Source organism: Sebastes fasciatus, chromosome 8, assembly GCF_043250625.1.
Source record: "Sebastes fasciatus isolate fSebFas1 chromosome 8, fSebFas1.pri, whole genome shotgun sequence".
In the NCBI taxonomy this organism is placed as follows: domain Eukaryota; kingdom Metazoa; phylum Chordata; class Actinopteri; order Perciformes; family Sebastidae; genus Sebastes; species Sebastes fasciatus.
This window is the reverse complement of record NC_133802.1, coordinates 16,709,682-16,728,073: the sequence shown is the minus strand read 5'-3', so window position 1 is coordinate 16,728,073 and position 18,392 is coordinate 16,709,682. Positions and strand designations below refer to the sequence as shown.

The following is an 18,392-nucleotide window of genomic DNA, read 5'->3' as shown; positions in this document are numbered from 1 at the left end:
GATTGTTATCATAAATGTCTGACATTATGAAAAGAGTCTCGCGCAAGGAGAAGTCTCGTTCTGAAATAAGGCGAGGTGGCGTGTTGCCGGAAGACAACGGTGGAATAGTGCAATACATCCACGGTGGCCAGCCGGGCAGAGTTTGTTGTGTTGGAGCACAGAAAGCGTAGCTAAGTGTTATCTAAAAGATTTTCACTGTCATGGCTGAATATTTACATGATTTCGACAATGTGGATTAAGTCTTTGAATTCGATGGCCGTCTGTATTTATTTGAGCCAGAGTATATGGATATTAAGATTTCACAACAAGACTTCTCCTTGAGCGGAACTTGGACACAAAAACAAGCAGACCAGATCAAGCAAAAGGTTAGAAACGTTTTTTTAATCCTGTAGGGTCCTTTCCATAATGTTGTCAGACACTTATAATAATAACAATCTGAGCCTGTCAGTGGCAAAGACAAACACTTTTAGTGGACGTAACGTTACATTGATGCTGCTCACTTGCCCTCACAGCTCGTTTTGCTGCAGCTGGTTACAACGTTCTCCCTCAATACTGGACCAATTTCTGAAATTGTTGTCCCCATCAGCCACTTGGATACAAAAACATGTGGAAATACTGTAGGGTCCAGGTTGAAAAGCCAAATTATGTATGCTGTTTTCTTAGCATATTATTCACAGCCTCAAGTGACCCTGCTTTGTGCAATTTTCTTTTGCTGCTTTTGCAGATTTTTTTTCCCTTTTCGGTAGTTTAAATCCATTACCTGCACAGTCTAGCACTCATGCATGCAGGCTGCCATGTAACATGTACAGTAGTGAATTTATAGTCCTATCTAACTAGGGATCTTAATACAATCCAGACATCTGTCAGTTTGAATCTGTCATCCCTCTCTGCTTCCCATTTCTTTTCAGTTAGCTGTTTGTCAACTGTATATTTGTATTACAGTCATCTTGAACACAGAGCGTATTGTTTGTTCTTACTGTATGCAAAGGTGTGCTGTGCTGTCAGTTGGTTAAAGATATCCTCAGTGACTTCCTGATGGAAAGAAAGGAGGGAAGGCAAAAAGAAAGGCACATCTCAGACCATGTATAACAGTCATATTCTGTTCCAAAACAAGTGGCAGATAAAGCGTTTCTGCTACTGAATGATGCATAAGATTGTTTGCTACTATCTTGGGTTGGCTGTAAGTGGCAGTATGTTGTTTTTACATTTTTTCCCCTCTACCCTCCTTTTAGAAACAAAATGCAGAGAGCAGGAAATGTGATGCACCACTGATAGTGGAACCTGTGGTGCCAAGTCAACAGATTTCCCCGTGAATCCTGCAGAACAGGCTCCTGGGTAACATTGTCGGTCAGGCTCTCAGGATGTACGAGTGCTGCGCAGGTATCGGAAATCATCTCGGTGTGCACTGACCCTGACGCGGATCCATAAACTCGTCCACCTGGTTAATTGTAACCCCCAGGTGCTGGTTGAGCATAATCAGCAGAGGAGGAGTCTCTCTCTCGGTGGATCGGTTTCTGTTAACACAAAGCTAAAGCTCCTGTTTAACACTTCATCACAGGTTCCTGAGTTCAAGTTAAAGACTAGTAAACAGATGGTTGGTGTATCTCTCTGGCAAGAATTAGCAATCACACACACGTATCAGCTTTCATCTGTTCATGGCTCCTGAGTTGCCTGCCTTGTCAGCCCTTTAGTCCAGCAGTATTTACGCTGACCCTATGCAGTTTTTCGCTCCTAATGGTGTTTGTTTTTAACAGTGCTCTACAGTTATTTATATCCCTTGGGTTCACTTAGGAATTAAATGACAAGTAATACAAGATTGGGTTGCAAGTTTTTTGCAGCACACCTTGGTGATAAATGACTTTTCGCGAGCACTTAAGTCTGACAGACTTAAAGGCTTTAGCAGACTGTGAAGCACACATCTGGTCCGTCTGGCCGGTGAATATGATACGCTGTAAAGTGAAACAAAAAGTGGAACGTGTGGTTGTCGTAAATGTTTTTCGTTCATGATGCAGGAGACGCTGCTGGTTTAATCAGAGTGGATCCATCGTGATGTCCTCTGGGGTTTGGAGTGGAATAGCGTCCGCGAGTGCTTTCACTTCTTATCTCGGTGCTGCTGGATGCATCCGCCAGCCCACATTTAGCATTCAAACTTTGTCCCAGGCCCAGCTAGCCAAGCGAGTGTAAACAATATTTGGGACGCCGACGTGATCGCTGGAGAGATAACTTTTTCAGCTGCAGATGACAAAGAGCTGACGTATCGTTTTCTGCACAGCTTTGTTTGAAGTTTTTGTAAATGTACTTGAACTCAGATCTTTAAACTCAAAGGTGATTCGCTAGACAGTTGGATATTCATTGTTTTCTGAAATAATACAGGCATTAGCATGGAAAAAATTGCATTCAGAGGAGTGTTAGGTCTCAAATAAGCACCGTTAGATTTGAGTATGATGGCTGCAGTGTTTTCTTTTTTTCAGGCAGTCATTTAAATTCAGTATGAATACCAGTCGGTGAAGAAGCATAAGTAATCTTGAGTGATCAAATATTGATGAATAACGTGACAAATCATTGCTAACTCCAACTATCGCTCTGTTAACGCCCTAATTGTGCTAATATGAATGTTTCAATGCTGATGAATGAGCAGCAAAGCTCTCGAGTCGTTGATTCTGGGCCAGATCTCGGGTAGGATGTGTACTAGAAGTTGAGACAAACAAACAAACATGTAAAGATAATCGACAAGCAATGCAGTATATCCATATTTTGTAGAGTGGTTTACATTCACTGCACATATCCGGCTGCTTCTACACTGTAATTGCTTAGATGCTCAAGACCTGCAATTAAATGTTTTGACAAGTTAAAGCAGCTGCCGGATTTATGCAAATAAGAGTTTTTGATGGAAGATGAGTGTCAGGGAAACATGTGTTTAGTTGTATTCTAAGCAGTGATCTGATAAAGTATTTTAGTGATATTTTTGCCTGTTTCGCTGCTGCTTGTTTTCACTTCCATCAGAGTTGGAATACATTGTGTGGGAGGGATACTGATTTTGTTTTAAAGTCAGTAAAGTCTGAGGTGGGGTTAATGCATCCTGAGTTAATGTTGGGTTTCATTGTTTAAGCTTTACAGTAGAGACATCATCTTGGACTGGAGAATTGTGATGGACTTTTTCTGACATTTCATAGACCAAAGAAATCTGCAGATGAATTGATAATGAAAATAATTGTTGCAGCCCTTCTTAAAGCCCTACATCGTTGCATTAACTGCGAAGATACATGCAAAACTGCAAATTGAATTACATGTTTTGCAATATGTCACTGATTTCAATTTTCTGAATGTCGATATGACAGATATTTCGATATATTTCATCACAACATTGATCCGTGTTTGATGTTGCACAGTACATCTGTGATGAGTTTGGAGTCAAGCCAGAGGAGTTAATAGTCAGAGGAGCTAATCAATAGATATTGAAGTGTTTGATAAAGGTCCTTCTAGGTTGTCGATTTTGGCTTATGCTGCATTATCTCTTTAAAGTCACTGGGGGTTTTGTATTGCCTTCTGTTTTGGTTGTAGCGACTGTGTCTTGGCTTCTTTACTGTAATTTGCTCGGCTGCCCTTAAGTCCCCTCATGCAGACTGGAGATTGGCAAGTTCATAAATAGTAAACCCCAAGCCAGCGTAATGCCTTTAGCATGTGTTTTGGGACCCCTCGGCAGAAAATAATAGCATGATGGAGAAAGCTGTTTCTCGTGGCTGGCGGCGTCCACTCATTTACCCTGCGATCTGCTGAACAATCAGTGTGCCAAACTAAATTTACGAGCACATGATCTCCCTCTCTCCAGCAAAGCCCCCTCTAATGAAATACCCCTGCTAGATTAATGTCCACGCAGGGATGATTTGCATTCAGACCAACCTATAAATCTCAAGCAATGGGCAAAGATAATTTGCAACTTGCACTCAAAATCAACTGCAGGCCGCCTTCATCTGTTATGGGCCGTCCCTCCTGCATCTCAGTGTGGCCGGCTGCAGTCATGCTGCAGGAAAGGAAAGCCAGGCACCGCTGACCTCTGGTTCCCTCAATCAGGCCCATTAAGACTGAGTTAAGGTTGGTTTGTGTCCTTTGATGTAGTTGGTTGTCCCAAGAGAGAGGATAATGATGACTTTAACGAGCACTGTTACATCCGATGGTGGTACTGGTAAAGGCCACACTAAGGGCGGTCAGCTCAGTGTGAGTCAGGCAACCATATTATGTTTAAATCACCAAATTCAACTCTGCACCGCTGCCTCAGTTAGATTGGACTTTTTTAAAATTTTTAACAAGCGAGAGAGTAAGAAAAAAAGTCCTGCTATTAATTTCTTTGACATTTAATAATACTGTTGTCAAATTCCTTTGTGGCTGTGGATGTGCAGGATAATGTGCCTTCATTTCAAGCATATATTTCCAAAAGCGTCGAGGTTTTTGATTGAGATCACTTTCAGATTCCTAATTATTAGCTGGGGACGTGGTGTGAAAGCATAGAGCTTTGTTCCTCATTTGCATTTTGCTCGTATGATATGCAAATAGGAACTTGAGGGATTAACAACCACATACGTGTGTTAATAAGGTGTGTCGGTAGACATGTATGGCTTTAGCACCAATCTGCAACCGGTGTTAAGCCACCATATGGTGCCTTCAAATGGGGTCGTGTTTACCGTGTTGTTACGAGATGAGTCCATATGAACGCCCACGGAAGTTCATTTTTCGGTGCATAATAAGTTAATATATCGTAATTTTAGTCGTTTATTGTTTTTCTTGGTAATTTTATAACATGTCTCACGGCTTACTAAATTGTTAGCCTCTGTGGCTTCTAGACGCCGACAGTAATGTTAATATTGCCGTTGTTTAGCAGCGGTGTTCTTCACGACTTTACCACTTAAACGCCAAGCATATTGTGTACACATGTTGTAAACACAAGCTCACGAGTTTCATTTGAAGGCACCAATAGATTTCAGTTGAATCTCCATGGTTTTCATTTCAGTGTCAACCTATAGGCTATAGTTGAGTCTGATTTACATTGAAATGAGACTTAAAGGTCCCATATTATAAAAAAGTGAGATTTTCATGTTTTTTTTATTATAAAGCAAGCTGTGAAAGTATCAAAACACTCAATCCACAGGGAAATACACACAGCCAGTATTCAGAAACTCTGCATTTGAAACAAGCTGTCAGGATTTCTGCCCGTTCGTGATGTCACGAAAATATACAATATTTAGACCCTTGACACAGTTTTAAACATAAACATTCTAAATGTGTCCCAGTTTATTTCCTGTTGCAGTGTGTATGTGAATGTCATCAGCTGACAGGAAGTACACATGGACCCAAGCTGTTGCCTAGCAACACAGTTATGTTGCAGTTCCGTCAAAATGCGCTAAAACGGAGCGTTTCAGACAGAGGGTAAATACAGGCATATTCAGGCTGACAGTATGAGGAAAATAAAGTTTTTTTTTAACATTAAAGCATGTGAACATGTTCTAGTAGATACATAAAATACAAGTATAAACCTGAAAATGAGCACGATATGGGACCTTTAAAGGTATACCCTGGGGTGTTTTTGACCACTAGTAGCACTATGGAGTGGGTCCCCTGTTTCGTCTGTTCTCATGCACACAGCGAACAAGCATGTGACTGTGAGTGATGCGATACGCAGTCCTGCCAATAGACCTTTCTCACAGCAGACATTTTTGACTTGTCATAGTGGGAAAAGCACAGGGGTAACTAATAACACTAATGGCTCTGTTCTATTCAAGTGTGCCAGTGAGAGTGACAGTGAGCCAGCATGCACGATACCTTGAACCTGAAATCAAAGAAGCTAAATGGAATTCAGCCATCATTAATTTCATAATTTACACCTGTGCTTTTCCTACTGTGACATGTCTTGAAAAAGACCTATATGCTTTCACATTACTCACTGCTCTACAGGTGGTTGTTAAGGAGCCACAATATGTAACAATGCGCCAGCAAAGGCAGAGAAGAAGAAGATCGCCAGCTAGTTAGCATGGATGTAAACAATGCAGGGTTAAGAATGTGAGCTAGGTTAACTGTTTCCCCCTGTTTATGCTAACTTAAAGGGACTGTTTGTAACATCTTACATGTATAAATCACCCGGGTCGGTGTCCCATATGCACGCTCGCATGTGGCTACGCTGTTCAGACAGGACTCCAACACAAACTACACGGAAGCACCAAAACCGCAAAGTTATATCTGGTGAAGCCCGTCTGTTAAGCAGTGTTGGAGACGGTCGGAGGACGAGGGGGAGACCGTAGCTTTGGTCTCCAGGACCGGAGTCTCTGCTGTACTCTGCTCCTCTGCTCCTCTGCCTGCCCGCCTGCTTTCACTCAGCTCGCTCCACCTCACGTTCATGCGCGCACACTACACACTGCAGAAGACTTCGTGGCTCTGAGAATATCTAGTGAATGAACAGTGGACGTTTATGCAGAAATAACAGCTCCTCCAGACCAACAGTGGTTTTCCGTGTCTTGTGAAGTGACGGGGCTCCGATGCGGGAAACGTTATCGTCTCCGACCGGGTGCCGGTGTCTCCCTCCGGCCGCGGTTGGGAGGCTGATGCAGGAAAAGCCCACACTGGGATCAGCAGTGATTCATGGAGAGACCTTCGTCTGGTCAGCTAACATTACTGCCAAGCAGCTGAAATATAGAGTGATATTGTGGTTTTAGCTGACGTGTGTCGCCTCACTGTTTTGAGCGATGCTCGTTCATGTCTATGTAGAGCGAGCACAAGCGCGAGCCCGACGCTGACTTCCTCGAGCCGGTTGCTGCCTGGTGGTATCTTCATATTTAGTCTAAAGTTACAGATATGAGAGTAGTATCAATCTTTTCAACTCTGGGCAAGAAAGTGTACAAGTTCATATCCAAAATTGTTGAATGTTTTTTTTTCATTAGCTAATTAAAGAATAATATAAACTGTAATTAGATCTCCTCAGGATACAGAAATACATAAAGGAATACATTACCATGAAAATGTATGTGGAAAGTTTGTTTATATAGTTGGGTTTGCTCTCAGAAAGAAAGAAAGCAAGCGTAACTTTCTGTCATACATTGTATAACACTCCCTAAAATGTTCTCAATTTTCCTATTTTGTCAGTTTGTGAGGAAAAATACAATAGAGTCTAACTAGCTAAATCTCTTTCCACCCTCTTTTATCATTACAAACTGTGATCAACACTATAGCAGCACACTTGGAGGGGCCACGAGGCCAGAGTACAGTTGCTTGTTCATTCTTTATTTCTTCACAGTTGAACCAATTATCCGCCTTGCAGCTGTCAAAACCAGCTGATGCAGCAGCTGAATCGAAGGCAATTTGTAGCACAGTACCTGTGGAGAGCTGTTTGAAAGGCTGCCACTAGTTTTTTGCCAAGTGGGAGTGCTATATATGTGTGTGTGTGTGTGTGTGTATGTGTGGATCGCGGACGAGGCGGAGGCTGAGTCAACAGCTAAACACAGATGAGGACCTTCTGCTCACACATCTTCTTAGTAATCACGGGTAGATGTCAAACATGGACTCCCTGACAGCTGGCTGGGCCTTTGACGACTAATGTTTGTGCTGAAAAATCTGCAGGATGTTGAAGTCAGTTTTTGCTGATTCTCGTGTCTTGTTTGTGTGGTTTATAATAGTCTACATGCAATTGGCTGAGTAAGGGACTTGCAGGTTCAACAGTTTCCATTGCTTCCAGTCTTAGATGTTGGATTATAAGCTGCGTGTTTCCACACGGTGTGCACTGCTGTTTGTGTTCGGCGTAACCCTGGAGATTGTGAGAGCTCACCTAAATCCGAGCAATATGTTCAGGAATGTAGCCAGAGTGAAAGTTTTCTTGTAACCCGGCTTTCTGTGTTTGGTCAGGTGAAGAAAGAGCAGTGTACCTTTTCAGCATGAACACGTGTGTCAAGGAGATTCAGATCCTATTGAAATTAGAACCTTGAAACTTCTGAATTGTATATACTGAGACTGAATAGAGCTTGGTTAAGTATCGCCTCAGCTTTTTGGCCTGAAATAACAAAATATTTACCCTGGCATGCCTAAATCCAGCCAAGGCAGATAGATGAAATGTCTTCCAAAGGCTCATCAATAAAGACGCCGCTCCCGCCTTGACAACAATACTGATGAGAGTGACAGAGTCAGTATCAATTCTTAAAGGTCCCGTCCATCTGCCGGTGCATTTCCTGCTCCTTGGCATTTGTCTAAATAATATATTGACTATTAGGGCAACGTCAGATGAGTACATGATGAGAAATGAAAGTGGATGAAGGAAGCAGGTGGACTGTTTTGAGCAGTTATACGTACAAATGTGAATGTGTGTGTGCAAGTGTGTGTGTGAAGGACTGGTGGGGCATACAGCCAGTGGAGGTCACGCACCACTAACTCCTTAGAGATACATAATTTGACAGCACCATGAGAAGCAAACCACTACAGAGAACTGGACCGTCTCATTAGATCTGCTTAGCCAGACATATTTCTGCCTGTAATTAGTTGCTGATTAATACAGATCATTTAGGTCTCAGTAATGCCACAAGTATGTGGTGCACCGAGGAGCTTAACGCATGATGAATGCCCTTCATTTATGCACTGGACTGAGAAAAATGTCCAAGGGAAGCAGACATGCATGCACCTCATCAGACAAGCAAGAGCGAAATCTACATCAAACGCTGAAAAGTCCTTTATCTCGACTGCAGTGTTCTTTTTGAGGAGAAAAATCGTATAAAATGCTGTCATTAACTGTGAAATACTGCACTAGAACGTCAAGCTTCTCAGTGTTCCTCTGTGGAAGCTGCCAGTGTGAATGAGCTGTTATATTGGACCGCAGGTTCAAGTCATTGATCACTTGGTGACATTGTTGTAAATTGAGGCCAGAGCCACAAAATTGTGGTGTTCTGCTTTCAGTAGAAAGTTTAGTAAATTCAGTGTTACTTCGGATGTGATTTATTCTTTTTCATCACAGCTTGGAGAGGTTTGTTTGCTGAAGCTGGAAGCGTTTCACGGCTGTCATGGTTGCCACCGAATGACACAGTATATTCAGTAAACCCAATAACTGTTTGGGTAACTTTGGAAATAACTCCGGTCTAAGCAGTTCAGTTAAGGACTCTGTGAAGTTCATAATGGAATTCCTGCTTCTTCCAGCATACAGTCAAAGATGAAGTTAGGGCTGCATGTCCTCATTTCAAACTGGAAGGATGCAAAATATTAGGCAAAAGGAATGTACAATAACAAGAGAAAAAACCTGTAATGTTTTGCATGCAATGTGATCTCCGGTGCACACTTAAAAAAACCTTCTTAGTTGGAAAACGTGATCAATCACACACCTTGGACAAACTGTAATTACCTCTGATTTTCTTCCGAATTCAGGAAAAGGAAATAGCCACACATGCATTTCCTTTATTGCTTTACCACTCTGCTTTTTCTCTTATTGCCATAATAAGGGCGGTAATGTGATGAAGTGCTAGAAGCCATTTCTTCAAGGCTTAACCCTACTCAATATTTTACAGCGAAAAACAAATAATGGGTTTATAATTACATTGGAGCATTGTAGTCTTTTTCTGAAAGAGGCGAGGAAAGTAAAACAGCTTTAGGGGAAAGTATCCAAGCCTTTTATGATACATTTGAAACCACAGAAATGATTATGCTAAAAATAAGCTACGTAAGGACACAGGGAAAACAGGGATGCATGGGCAGCGAGATGTTGGCATGTGAATCATTGTGGCCTACAGTGTAAGATGTTCATTTGAAGCCAGGCATTAAATGAGCAGACTAGTGCACTTCTGCAGTCGTGTCCAGTTGCACTTGCTCTTGCAGACTGATAAACTCTGAGTCAGCATTTTTTTTTTGCGCTGGATGTGCCCTCTGTCCGTTTCCTCCCTCACAACAGGAAACAGGCTGCCCTTGTTGCAACAGAGCCACAGGAAAAAAAGGGCACGACTTTATACCATGTGAAGAGACACACACGGTTGAACACAGTGAGTTAAAGGGCAGGTTGAAGACACTGACATGACGTTAAAGACCGCAGTGTAAGATGTGATTTAAGGAAGCAGCTGGGTTGAAGTCTTAACTCTGCCACCGGAGATTTGGCCTCTCTTAGGGCCACCGTGGGAGAAACCGATCTCACAGCTCGTGGAGGCCTTCCTGTGGAATGATACCTCCAATGGGATTTGTCTTTTCATGCATTATTTAAAAGGCTTCGGGAATGCACCTGAGAGAAGCTCAGTAGCCAGCGGTTCTGCACGGTGCAGAAGAAAAACAGCTTTATTTGCATTCTAACTTCCATTCACGTTTTATATCATCATCATCCGGATGATAGATGCTGCTTACATACGGCAGTAAAATGTGGAATTTATTCATTCATGACCAGACAAATGAGCCTTGTCTAGACTGCAAGTGCAATTAATTAATACTTCATCAATGTGTCTCTTAAAACCATACATTCAGAAAGAGCTGTCTTACTTTGTCTTACAACCTACTGTGCTCCAAGGTTATAGCAAAGGTTTAGCAATTTACCCCAAATCCAATCAGACTGAGCTCTATTGATTCTGTTTCACTCAAAGAGACAACTCATGCAAATTGCAGTACCGCAGGAGGGTATTACAAATTTCATGAAAAGGAGAAGATAACTGAATGTAAAGTACGCCTCTGTTGTCACCTGCAGCCTTAACTTACCAAGCCAGTGGCTCCGAAATCAAATGCATGAAGTGATGAAGTTCCGCTTTAATACCAATAACTGATGATGATGACACCTCACACTGTATCCATCTGTTTTCTGCAAAGTGTTACACTGATAGTCTTGCAGAAAGATACTCTATAACAAGGATCACGCATTTCAAACTACGCCATTGGTTTGAAATTGTATCCACATCCTGTCTCCTAAATGGGTGCGGATATGGCGTGTTCGCTTCTATCCTGTGTAGTGTGAACGTTGTGTAGATGGATGAAAGCAGATGTTTGCTTGATGTTCGCGAATGTTGGTTGCCAGATGTCGCAAGAGTGTGTTGCCGAGACAGAGGAAGGTCTCGAACAAAGTTAATTTTCTCCTGATTTGTCCGTCTGAAATATGCAGTTATTGTGTCAGAATGTTCAGAAGATATGTGGCTTGTGAAAAATGGGTCCAGTATTTACTTTGGTGATTATGGGGTGAAAGAATCAGTCACGATCTGTGTCCACGTTCACTTCTCCCATTGGAGTTAATAGACTCAGTCAGTACCTGCCGCTAGTCTCCTAAAGGGACTAAAGGCAGTGGCGAAACCCACGTGACAGATACAGGAAACTCCTTTCTGAACTGTCTCTGGTTGTACCAAACCAACAATCTAGGCATGACCCAGATTAGGATTAGTGCAGATTAGTAGTGATAGTGGTAGTAGTGGTTTGTAGTGGCCTTTCTGCAGGACAGAGGAGCTGTCCAGGGTTCTGACCACTGCTTCCTTGCTCTGGTCTCGGAAGACGTTCGGCCTGCATGGCTGGTCGCAGTGTAAAAAATTGACATATCATTCAGCAAAACATTTGTGAAATATGGTTTTGGTCTGATCATTTTTTTCAGTGATGCATTGTATACACAGCAATCAATAGCTTCAGTAATTGCCATTGGATCTGGACTGCAGATTGTGTGTCAATGAATCTCATCCTATCACTGCATTATATTGACCCAGCTCTAGTTTTCACCTCAACCTAATTCCAACAACATCGTAATGGCATTTGGCGCTAATGAAAACACCAGCGGTATCAAGTCTGTTCTGTGCTTTATGGAATACTTAAAGGATGCTTGGATGTCTTTACCGATACACCAGACAATAGGAAGCAGATGTTTAAGTAATGCAAGAGATTGTGGAGTGAAGAGAAAGATGCACGGCTGAGAAAAGTAACTAAGAGTGATGAGATAGGAGAGAAAAAAATTCAGTCAGCCCAACAGAGAATTAGACACAGCATTATACAACAGAGAGGATCAGGATATTTCTTCAAGCCAGTACACCTCGTCTAAGAAGAACCTTTGCAGCTTACATTACCTTAATGGTATAGTCAGTCAGTGTACCGTCTTTTCACCATGAATACCTCATTGTTTTGTCCATGTGAAAAGTGAAAAAAGGCGACAACGGGGCTCATAAATTTGCCCCGATGCAGCCATGCAGTAGCTTTATTGCCCCTTAGTGCTCCGGTTCACAGAGCGGGCTCCATTTTATTTCTCTGGTGTAAAGAGTACTTTCCTTTGCTGTTGGAGTGCCATTTACTGCAGCCTATTTCCAAAAGTGCACATGAAATTTCACGACAGAAATGGAGAGAATTTGATATGATGACATCCAGGGTTTGTGTTTTTTAGTAGGTACCTGATATCTTGTGTTTGAAGAGCTTTGTTTTAAAATATGCACCCAAAATATCCATATATACCACAGTATTCGAGCGGTATTAAATTAACTTGTGCAACATGATAGGCCTTTTTCACAGTGGACATTTAGTATTGACATAGTAGGAGAAGCACAGGTGTTACTAATAACACTAACGATGAAAGGCACAACAGTGAGGCGGCAACAGTTACAGAGTCTCCTGGATAATGTAGCAAACCTATACGTTTATATTATAACCACAACTTTTAATTATTGAAATTTCTTTTCTGAAAATTAATGTTTTGTCCATCAGTTTGGCATGGCAGACGGCCCTAAATACTACAATACCCATGAGCCTTGGCTGCCATTGCGATATAGAAAAAGCCAGCACCATAGTTGATGCATTCATCCAAAATATACCCAAAAAGGTTTGTCATCAGTTTTCCAAACTGCGTAATCTTTAGCTGTGTCTCAATTTGGATAGATCCGTTAGTACACTTCCATGTAGTACACTGTGTACTTGCTTGTGTAGTGCATGAATTTTGACAGGGTTTTGCTCACACAGCTGTTGTGCACTCACAGGAGGCTCGGTAGATCAGCTGGTGATAGTCAGCCACTGATTACTCCGTATCGGCAGTAATTCAATTCAGACTGATTAACTAACCATAATGGCATCTCTCTGACTACAGTATAGTGGTACAAAAAACACATATGTAACTTAAATTTGTGTAGTTTGGTGTTTGCTGTTTCATCGCAACCGCTGCTGCTACCTCGCCTGCCATTTTCACCAAGTTCGAAATAGGTTGGTGGCCCCTCCCCTTCCGCAATGTAGCAAAGATGGTGACCGTTGAGGGTGAGAAGCGTCCAGCGTTCCACGCTCAAAGTTTTGACCGTTTTGAGTACAACATCCAGGTACTTAAGAGTGCACTGCTTTTTGCCATACTTCTCAGTGTGAACGCACTTCTGCACTCAAAACAGCAAGTGGAAGTACGGAAGTACGCAAATTGAGACACAGACTTTACCTTCCATCTGCTGTTATCAGCGCACATAACCAATTTTTAAGCTTGATGATTGGATGTTTGTTGCTGAAATGCACCTTGGGAGTTGAAGTTGACTTCTCGCTTTTATACACACAGACTTCAACTTTTTATTGATGTCTGAAGCAGCTAAATGGAATTAAGCCATCATTAATTTTTAGTAATGTACACCTGTAATTTCCCAACTGTGAGATGTCTTACGCCAAAAAGACCTATTTAATAGTAATGTTAGGGACCATGAGGTGTTAAGGTGTTTGTAAGTTTTTGTCCACCCTTGTTTTCTTAGATAAGGGGACACAATGATAGAAACTCCAAACAATCACATGCTGTACAACCACTAACTACAGCCTCAAAAATGACCATATAGTTTAATCATGTACTCATATTTTCTATTTATGATTTATATTTGTATTCCTCTATATTTTTATTCCTCTTTGATATGTGTGAATGCACCGTCAGGATTGCTACTTAAGTTTGTTGTACTTTGTGCAGTGACAATAAATTCTATTCTAATCAACACCAAAGCACAAAAGAAAGCCTTTTATATCTGCAAAGGCTAGATGCTGCATTTATAATGTGCACTGCATTGCCAGAGGAGACATTTTTTACACACCCAGTGGAATATCAATGTATAATTTTGTGAATGTCACTAAGTTGTGGCTGGAATTTAAAGTGTGGGCATTTTCTTAGGATGTCAGATTGATCTTTTCAAAAATGTCGCACCCCTCACTAAACTCTGCTGCTGTAATGAAGTTGCTGAATCAAGGGATGCTGGTCAATGAGGCGTTTTTTGTTACTGTACATGTCTTTAGCTGCATTACTGACATACTGCAGCATTCTTCTGCTCAACAAAATCAATTACCAAGTGTTTTTGTGTCTTCCAGGTCTGAATGTGACTCTTCCAGAATGGTCAGGTATGTCCAACTAGTCAGGTATTTCCATGTTACTCTATCGTTGCTCAGGATTGTACATCTGCCTGAATTTTGTGAATATCCTCTCTTAAAACACTTGTAAATCCTGTGCCTTTAGGGTGGGAAAGGCTTTGGTGGAGACATGGTGTTACATAATAGATATAAAGCTGAATATCCTGGCGTCCTGGTGCTAGAGTGGTTTTCCTCATTCTGAAGGATTGAGGCAGGCCTGATGTGGTGCCTGTTATTGGTGTTTGTGGATATTACAGGGTGGAGGAAATGATGAGATTTGATGTCAAGTGCAGGCCAAGGTCACATTCAACTGTTGTTAGCTTGTTCTCTGTGTGAACCTTAGTGGCTGGAGATTTGCACACTCTTAGAAATAATGCTGCTAACTAGAACCATATAGGGGTCTTCGGCCTGTCCCCACAGGAGAACCCTTTTTGGTTCCTGGTAGAACCGGTTCCACCTTTAGCCCTGAGTGGGCTGGGAGGATCTTTTAACACCCATATTTTCAACAATACCGATGTTCGGACCAGATTATCTGGTATTATTACACGGCTTTGTTGAATATTCAATTCTGATTGGTCAATCACAGCGTTCTAAGGTCTGTTATTTCTTTATAGCAGACCGTTGCTATGGACGCAGTTCTGATGTCCGACTCTGGAGGATCGTTTTTGTGTCAAATTGTTGATTTCTTAAGTAAGTAGCCATGTAATAAGTGGGATAATGTACAGCTAGTGGGTCATTGTTGTAAAATAAACCCCTTCAGGGCGATGCAAGACTTCGCTTTGCGTCGGGGTTTATTTCAAAACCATGACAGGCCCGCTGTACATTATCCCTTACATGTGACGGGTTTACAGATCCAGTCTCAAACCTCCAGAACTGTTTGCAGACTCATCAGAGCCGATTGGAATAAGTTCAAACATGTTTGAAAATCTGGATGATTACGTCTGTACTACGAGCGGGACCACAATAGCCAATGAGAGAGACAATCCGGCGCAGCTGACGGTGTTTACAAGCAAATATTCTGGCCCTTGAGGCTAACGTTAGCTAGCATACTACTGTTGACAGATATTAAATAGATTAAAATCTCCCCTCCACTTCTTGCTGAAGAATAGATAACCCGTGTTGACCTTGTCTCCCCAACCATTTATCATCCAGACTCTAGCCTTCGGTTTTCTTTTTCTCACTGTAAAGCATAACTACAGCAGGTTGCAGCCCCACATCATGTGATCATGTGAGAGCGATCAAATGAGGTGGTGCGTTGCTCCCTCTGGCACGATAATCTTAATAATATCCTGTAGTGTGTGATGCGCCATCATTTTCTGATCTGTGTGTGTATGTGTTTGAGATTAGAGAGAAGAACATCTCCTCGTGTGATGTAACCATAGACTGTATAAAATATGGACGTAGTCTCCGTGGCGTCACCCGTAGGTTTCTGAAGAGCCGTTGTGAAGTTCAAAGTGGGTGGCTCCGACCGTCACCATCTTGGTAGTGACGACACAGCCTAACTCACGGCTAATCCAAAAATGGGCAAAAGAGTTGGATTGTCAGTAGAGCTGAGGCGGGCCGGGTGACGCAGCAGAGCACTTTAACTTTAAGCCTTAAAGGGGACAAATTATAAAAAAGTGAGATTTTCATGTTTTTTTATTATAAAGCAGGCTTCAGTCCTATATAAATACTGTGAAAGTATTGAAATGCTCAATCCACAGGGAGATACACACAGCCCGTATTCAGAAACTGCATTTGAAACAAGCTGTCAGGATTTCTGTCCATTTGTGATGTCACAAAAATACAATATTTAGACCCTTTACGCAGTTTTAAACATAAACATTCTAAATGTGTCCCAGTTTATTACTGGTTGCAGTGGATGTGGATGTCATCAACTGACAGGAAGTAAACATGGACCCAAACTGTTGCCTAGCAACGCAATCCTGTTGCAATTCTGTCGCAATTACGGCGAAATGCGCTAAAACGGAGCGTTTCAGACAGAGGGTAAATACAGGCATATTCAGGCTGACAGTATGAGGAAAATAAATGCTTTTTTTAACATTACAGCATGTAAACATGTTCTAGTAGAAACACAAAATACAAGTATGAACCTGAAAATTAGCATAATATGGGACCTTTAATATAATTTAAACGGGTGAGATATATAAGAATTTAGGGTTCTTCAGAAGCAAATGGTTCTGGGTAGAACCTCAGGAAGAACCCTTTTGGAACCCTTATTTCTAAGAGTGTAGGGGGGTGATTTTGATGAGTTAAGATGTGGGCTGATTTAAAACTGTAATGTGGATCCATCATGCTGTGAACACAGCTAAGAAATATGGCTTGCATGTAGAGAGTAGATGGGCTTCTCTCCCCGGTAAACACACTCCTTATCTGCAGCTTCTCTCTTTAGGGACGCCTCGCTGTGGGATCCTCTTCCTCTGTAGCTGTGTATTAAGGACCCACCAGTGTCTAGACAAGTCGAGCATAGTGTGTAGCGGAGCCTGTCCCGTGTTTCAGTTAAAATTTTCCAGGCCATGTCTGTTCTCTCCTTAGGTGCTTCGGCTGTCTGCGCTCCCCAGGCCGCTTTTCATTCTGCTCTAAATGTCCTATCACAAATTTGAAGCGAATCCAGTGGGCCACAGCCTGGAGATGTGTGCCAGTCTTTGTCTTTGTACCAGCGCAGCAAATGTGTTTGTGACGCAAGAGTGAGAGATATATGCATGTGAAGTTTGTCTGCCATTCTGTAGCATCCCCATCAACGGTAGCGAACCAAAGGAAAGAAAAAAAATCCCTGAAGAAAATAGGTTATATCAAAATTTAATACAAATATGTCTCATCAATGTTTCATATTTTTTTTGTTTTACTGGTTTTATGGAGGTTGCCTAATATTAATGACACTCAAACACTCTATGCTTTATTAAATGTTATTTGAATTATAGTTGGAGAGTGTTTACAAAACTTTGGCTCAGGTGAAATTGCTTGTGGACAAAATAGGGATTTTTTCTGAAATAATAAACAAAAGTCAGTGTTCATTCACATAAATCATGAAGTGATGTTTCAATCAATTTCACTGCCATCACTGGCGTCCAGCCTTACTATGCAGCACTCGGTATCGATCATTTCAAACTGGCAACAAATATTAACTGGAAAACATGATCCAAAACAAAAAAGTCTTTGTTTATACTTTTTTTTTTTCACCGTTGAAAATTGTTGGCCATCATGATGTGGCTGACCCCAGTACAGTGTGCAATATCATGCAGTCAAATGTAATGAACTTTAACTGGTGAAATGGTTTTCCGTACCTTAACAGATAATAATAATGCATATGCAGTATATTGATACCCGAAGAAGCTCCTCTTTGTTATCACATCTCGCTGTGCTGCTGCTGCTGATGGTAGAATCTAAAAGCATAGCAGTGGAAATGAAGGACAGGGCTTCAGAGGCAAACAATCCCATCTCACCAAATTGATGCTTTGATGTGGTTGGAAACCTCCCAAATGGCAGCAACAGCAACCCTCTGCATATCCTGCTTGGTTGTGAATTTGGCCACGGCACCCAGAATCTTCCCTTCATCAATATGAAGCTGGTGTTGCCAAAACTGTCATTGTGCTAACTGTTTAATCTTAGGTTCGATCTTCACGTCGTGCACAGCTCTACCAGCACACTTTGCATCATGTGACTTGTTTGGCGGCTGCATACACGGGGTTGGATGCAAAAGCCGTGATATTTTCTGAATTAAAGTGATTGCAGACTTCTGCTCAGCTTTGAGCGATAGAGTGATGGCACTGATCCTGCAAATTAGTGAAAAGCTTCAAGAGCAGCTCATCTCCTGCTGTGTCAGGTGCAGTTGGTGATACTGCAGTAATGTTGAGCTGACATCTCTATCAAGTTAGCAAGGCTGGACATGTAAATTGGACTAGATGTACAAGGTGTTTTATGTAGGACATACGGTGATGATAAAACAGTTTATTAAATTACATGTAATTGGACAATAAGCGAGGGAATAATAAAACACTTCACAAGTGGATGAATTCATCAATAAACGGACCAAATTTCAGCAGTTAATCAAAAACACTCTACATAATTGGACAATAAAAAGAGTGTTGAAT

At 41.7% G+C, this 18,392-nt stretch overlaps 1 protein-coding gene across 4 annotated transcripts in view; it reads left to right on the top strand.

Moving 5' to 3' along the window:
* The window catches only part of iqsec1a (IQ motif and Sec7 domain ArfGEF 1a), a 100,889-nt gene that overhangs the window by 4,327 nt on the left and 78,170 nt on the right, over positions 1–18,392 (top strand). For 2 of the 4 annotated variants that reach the window (XM_074643850.1, XM_074643842.1), the window contains exon 2: positions 14,263–14,310. The exons of 1 other annotated variant lie outside the window; for it this stretch is intronic. In XM_074643850.1, the coding sequence (XP_074499951.1) occupies positions 14,263–14,310 (48 nt within the window). The remainder of the gene's footprint in view (positions 1–14,262; positions 14,311–18,392) is intronic. One more of the 4 variants, XM_074643843.1, reaches the window with a different exon arrangement.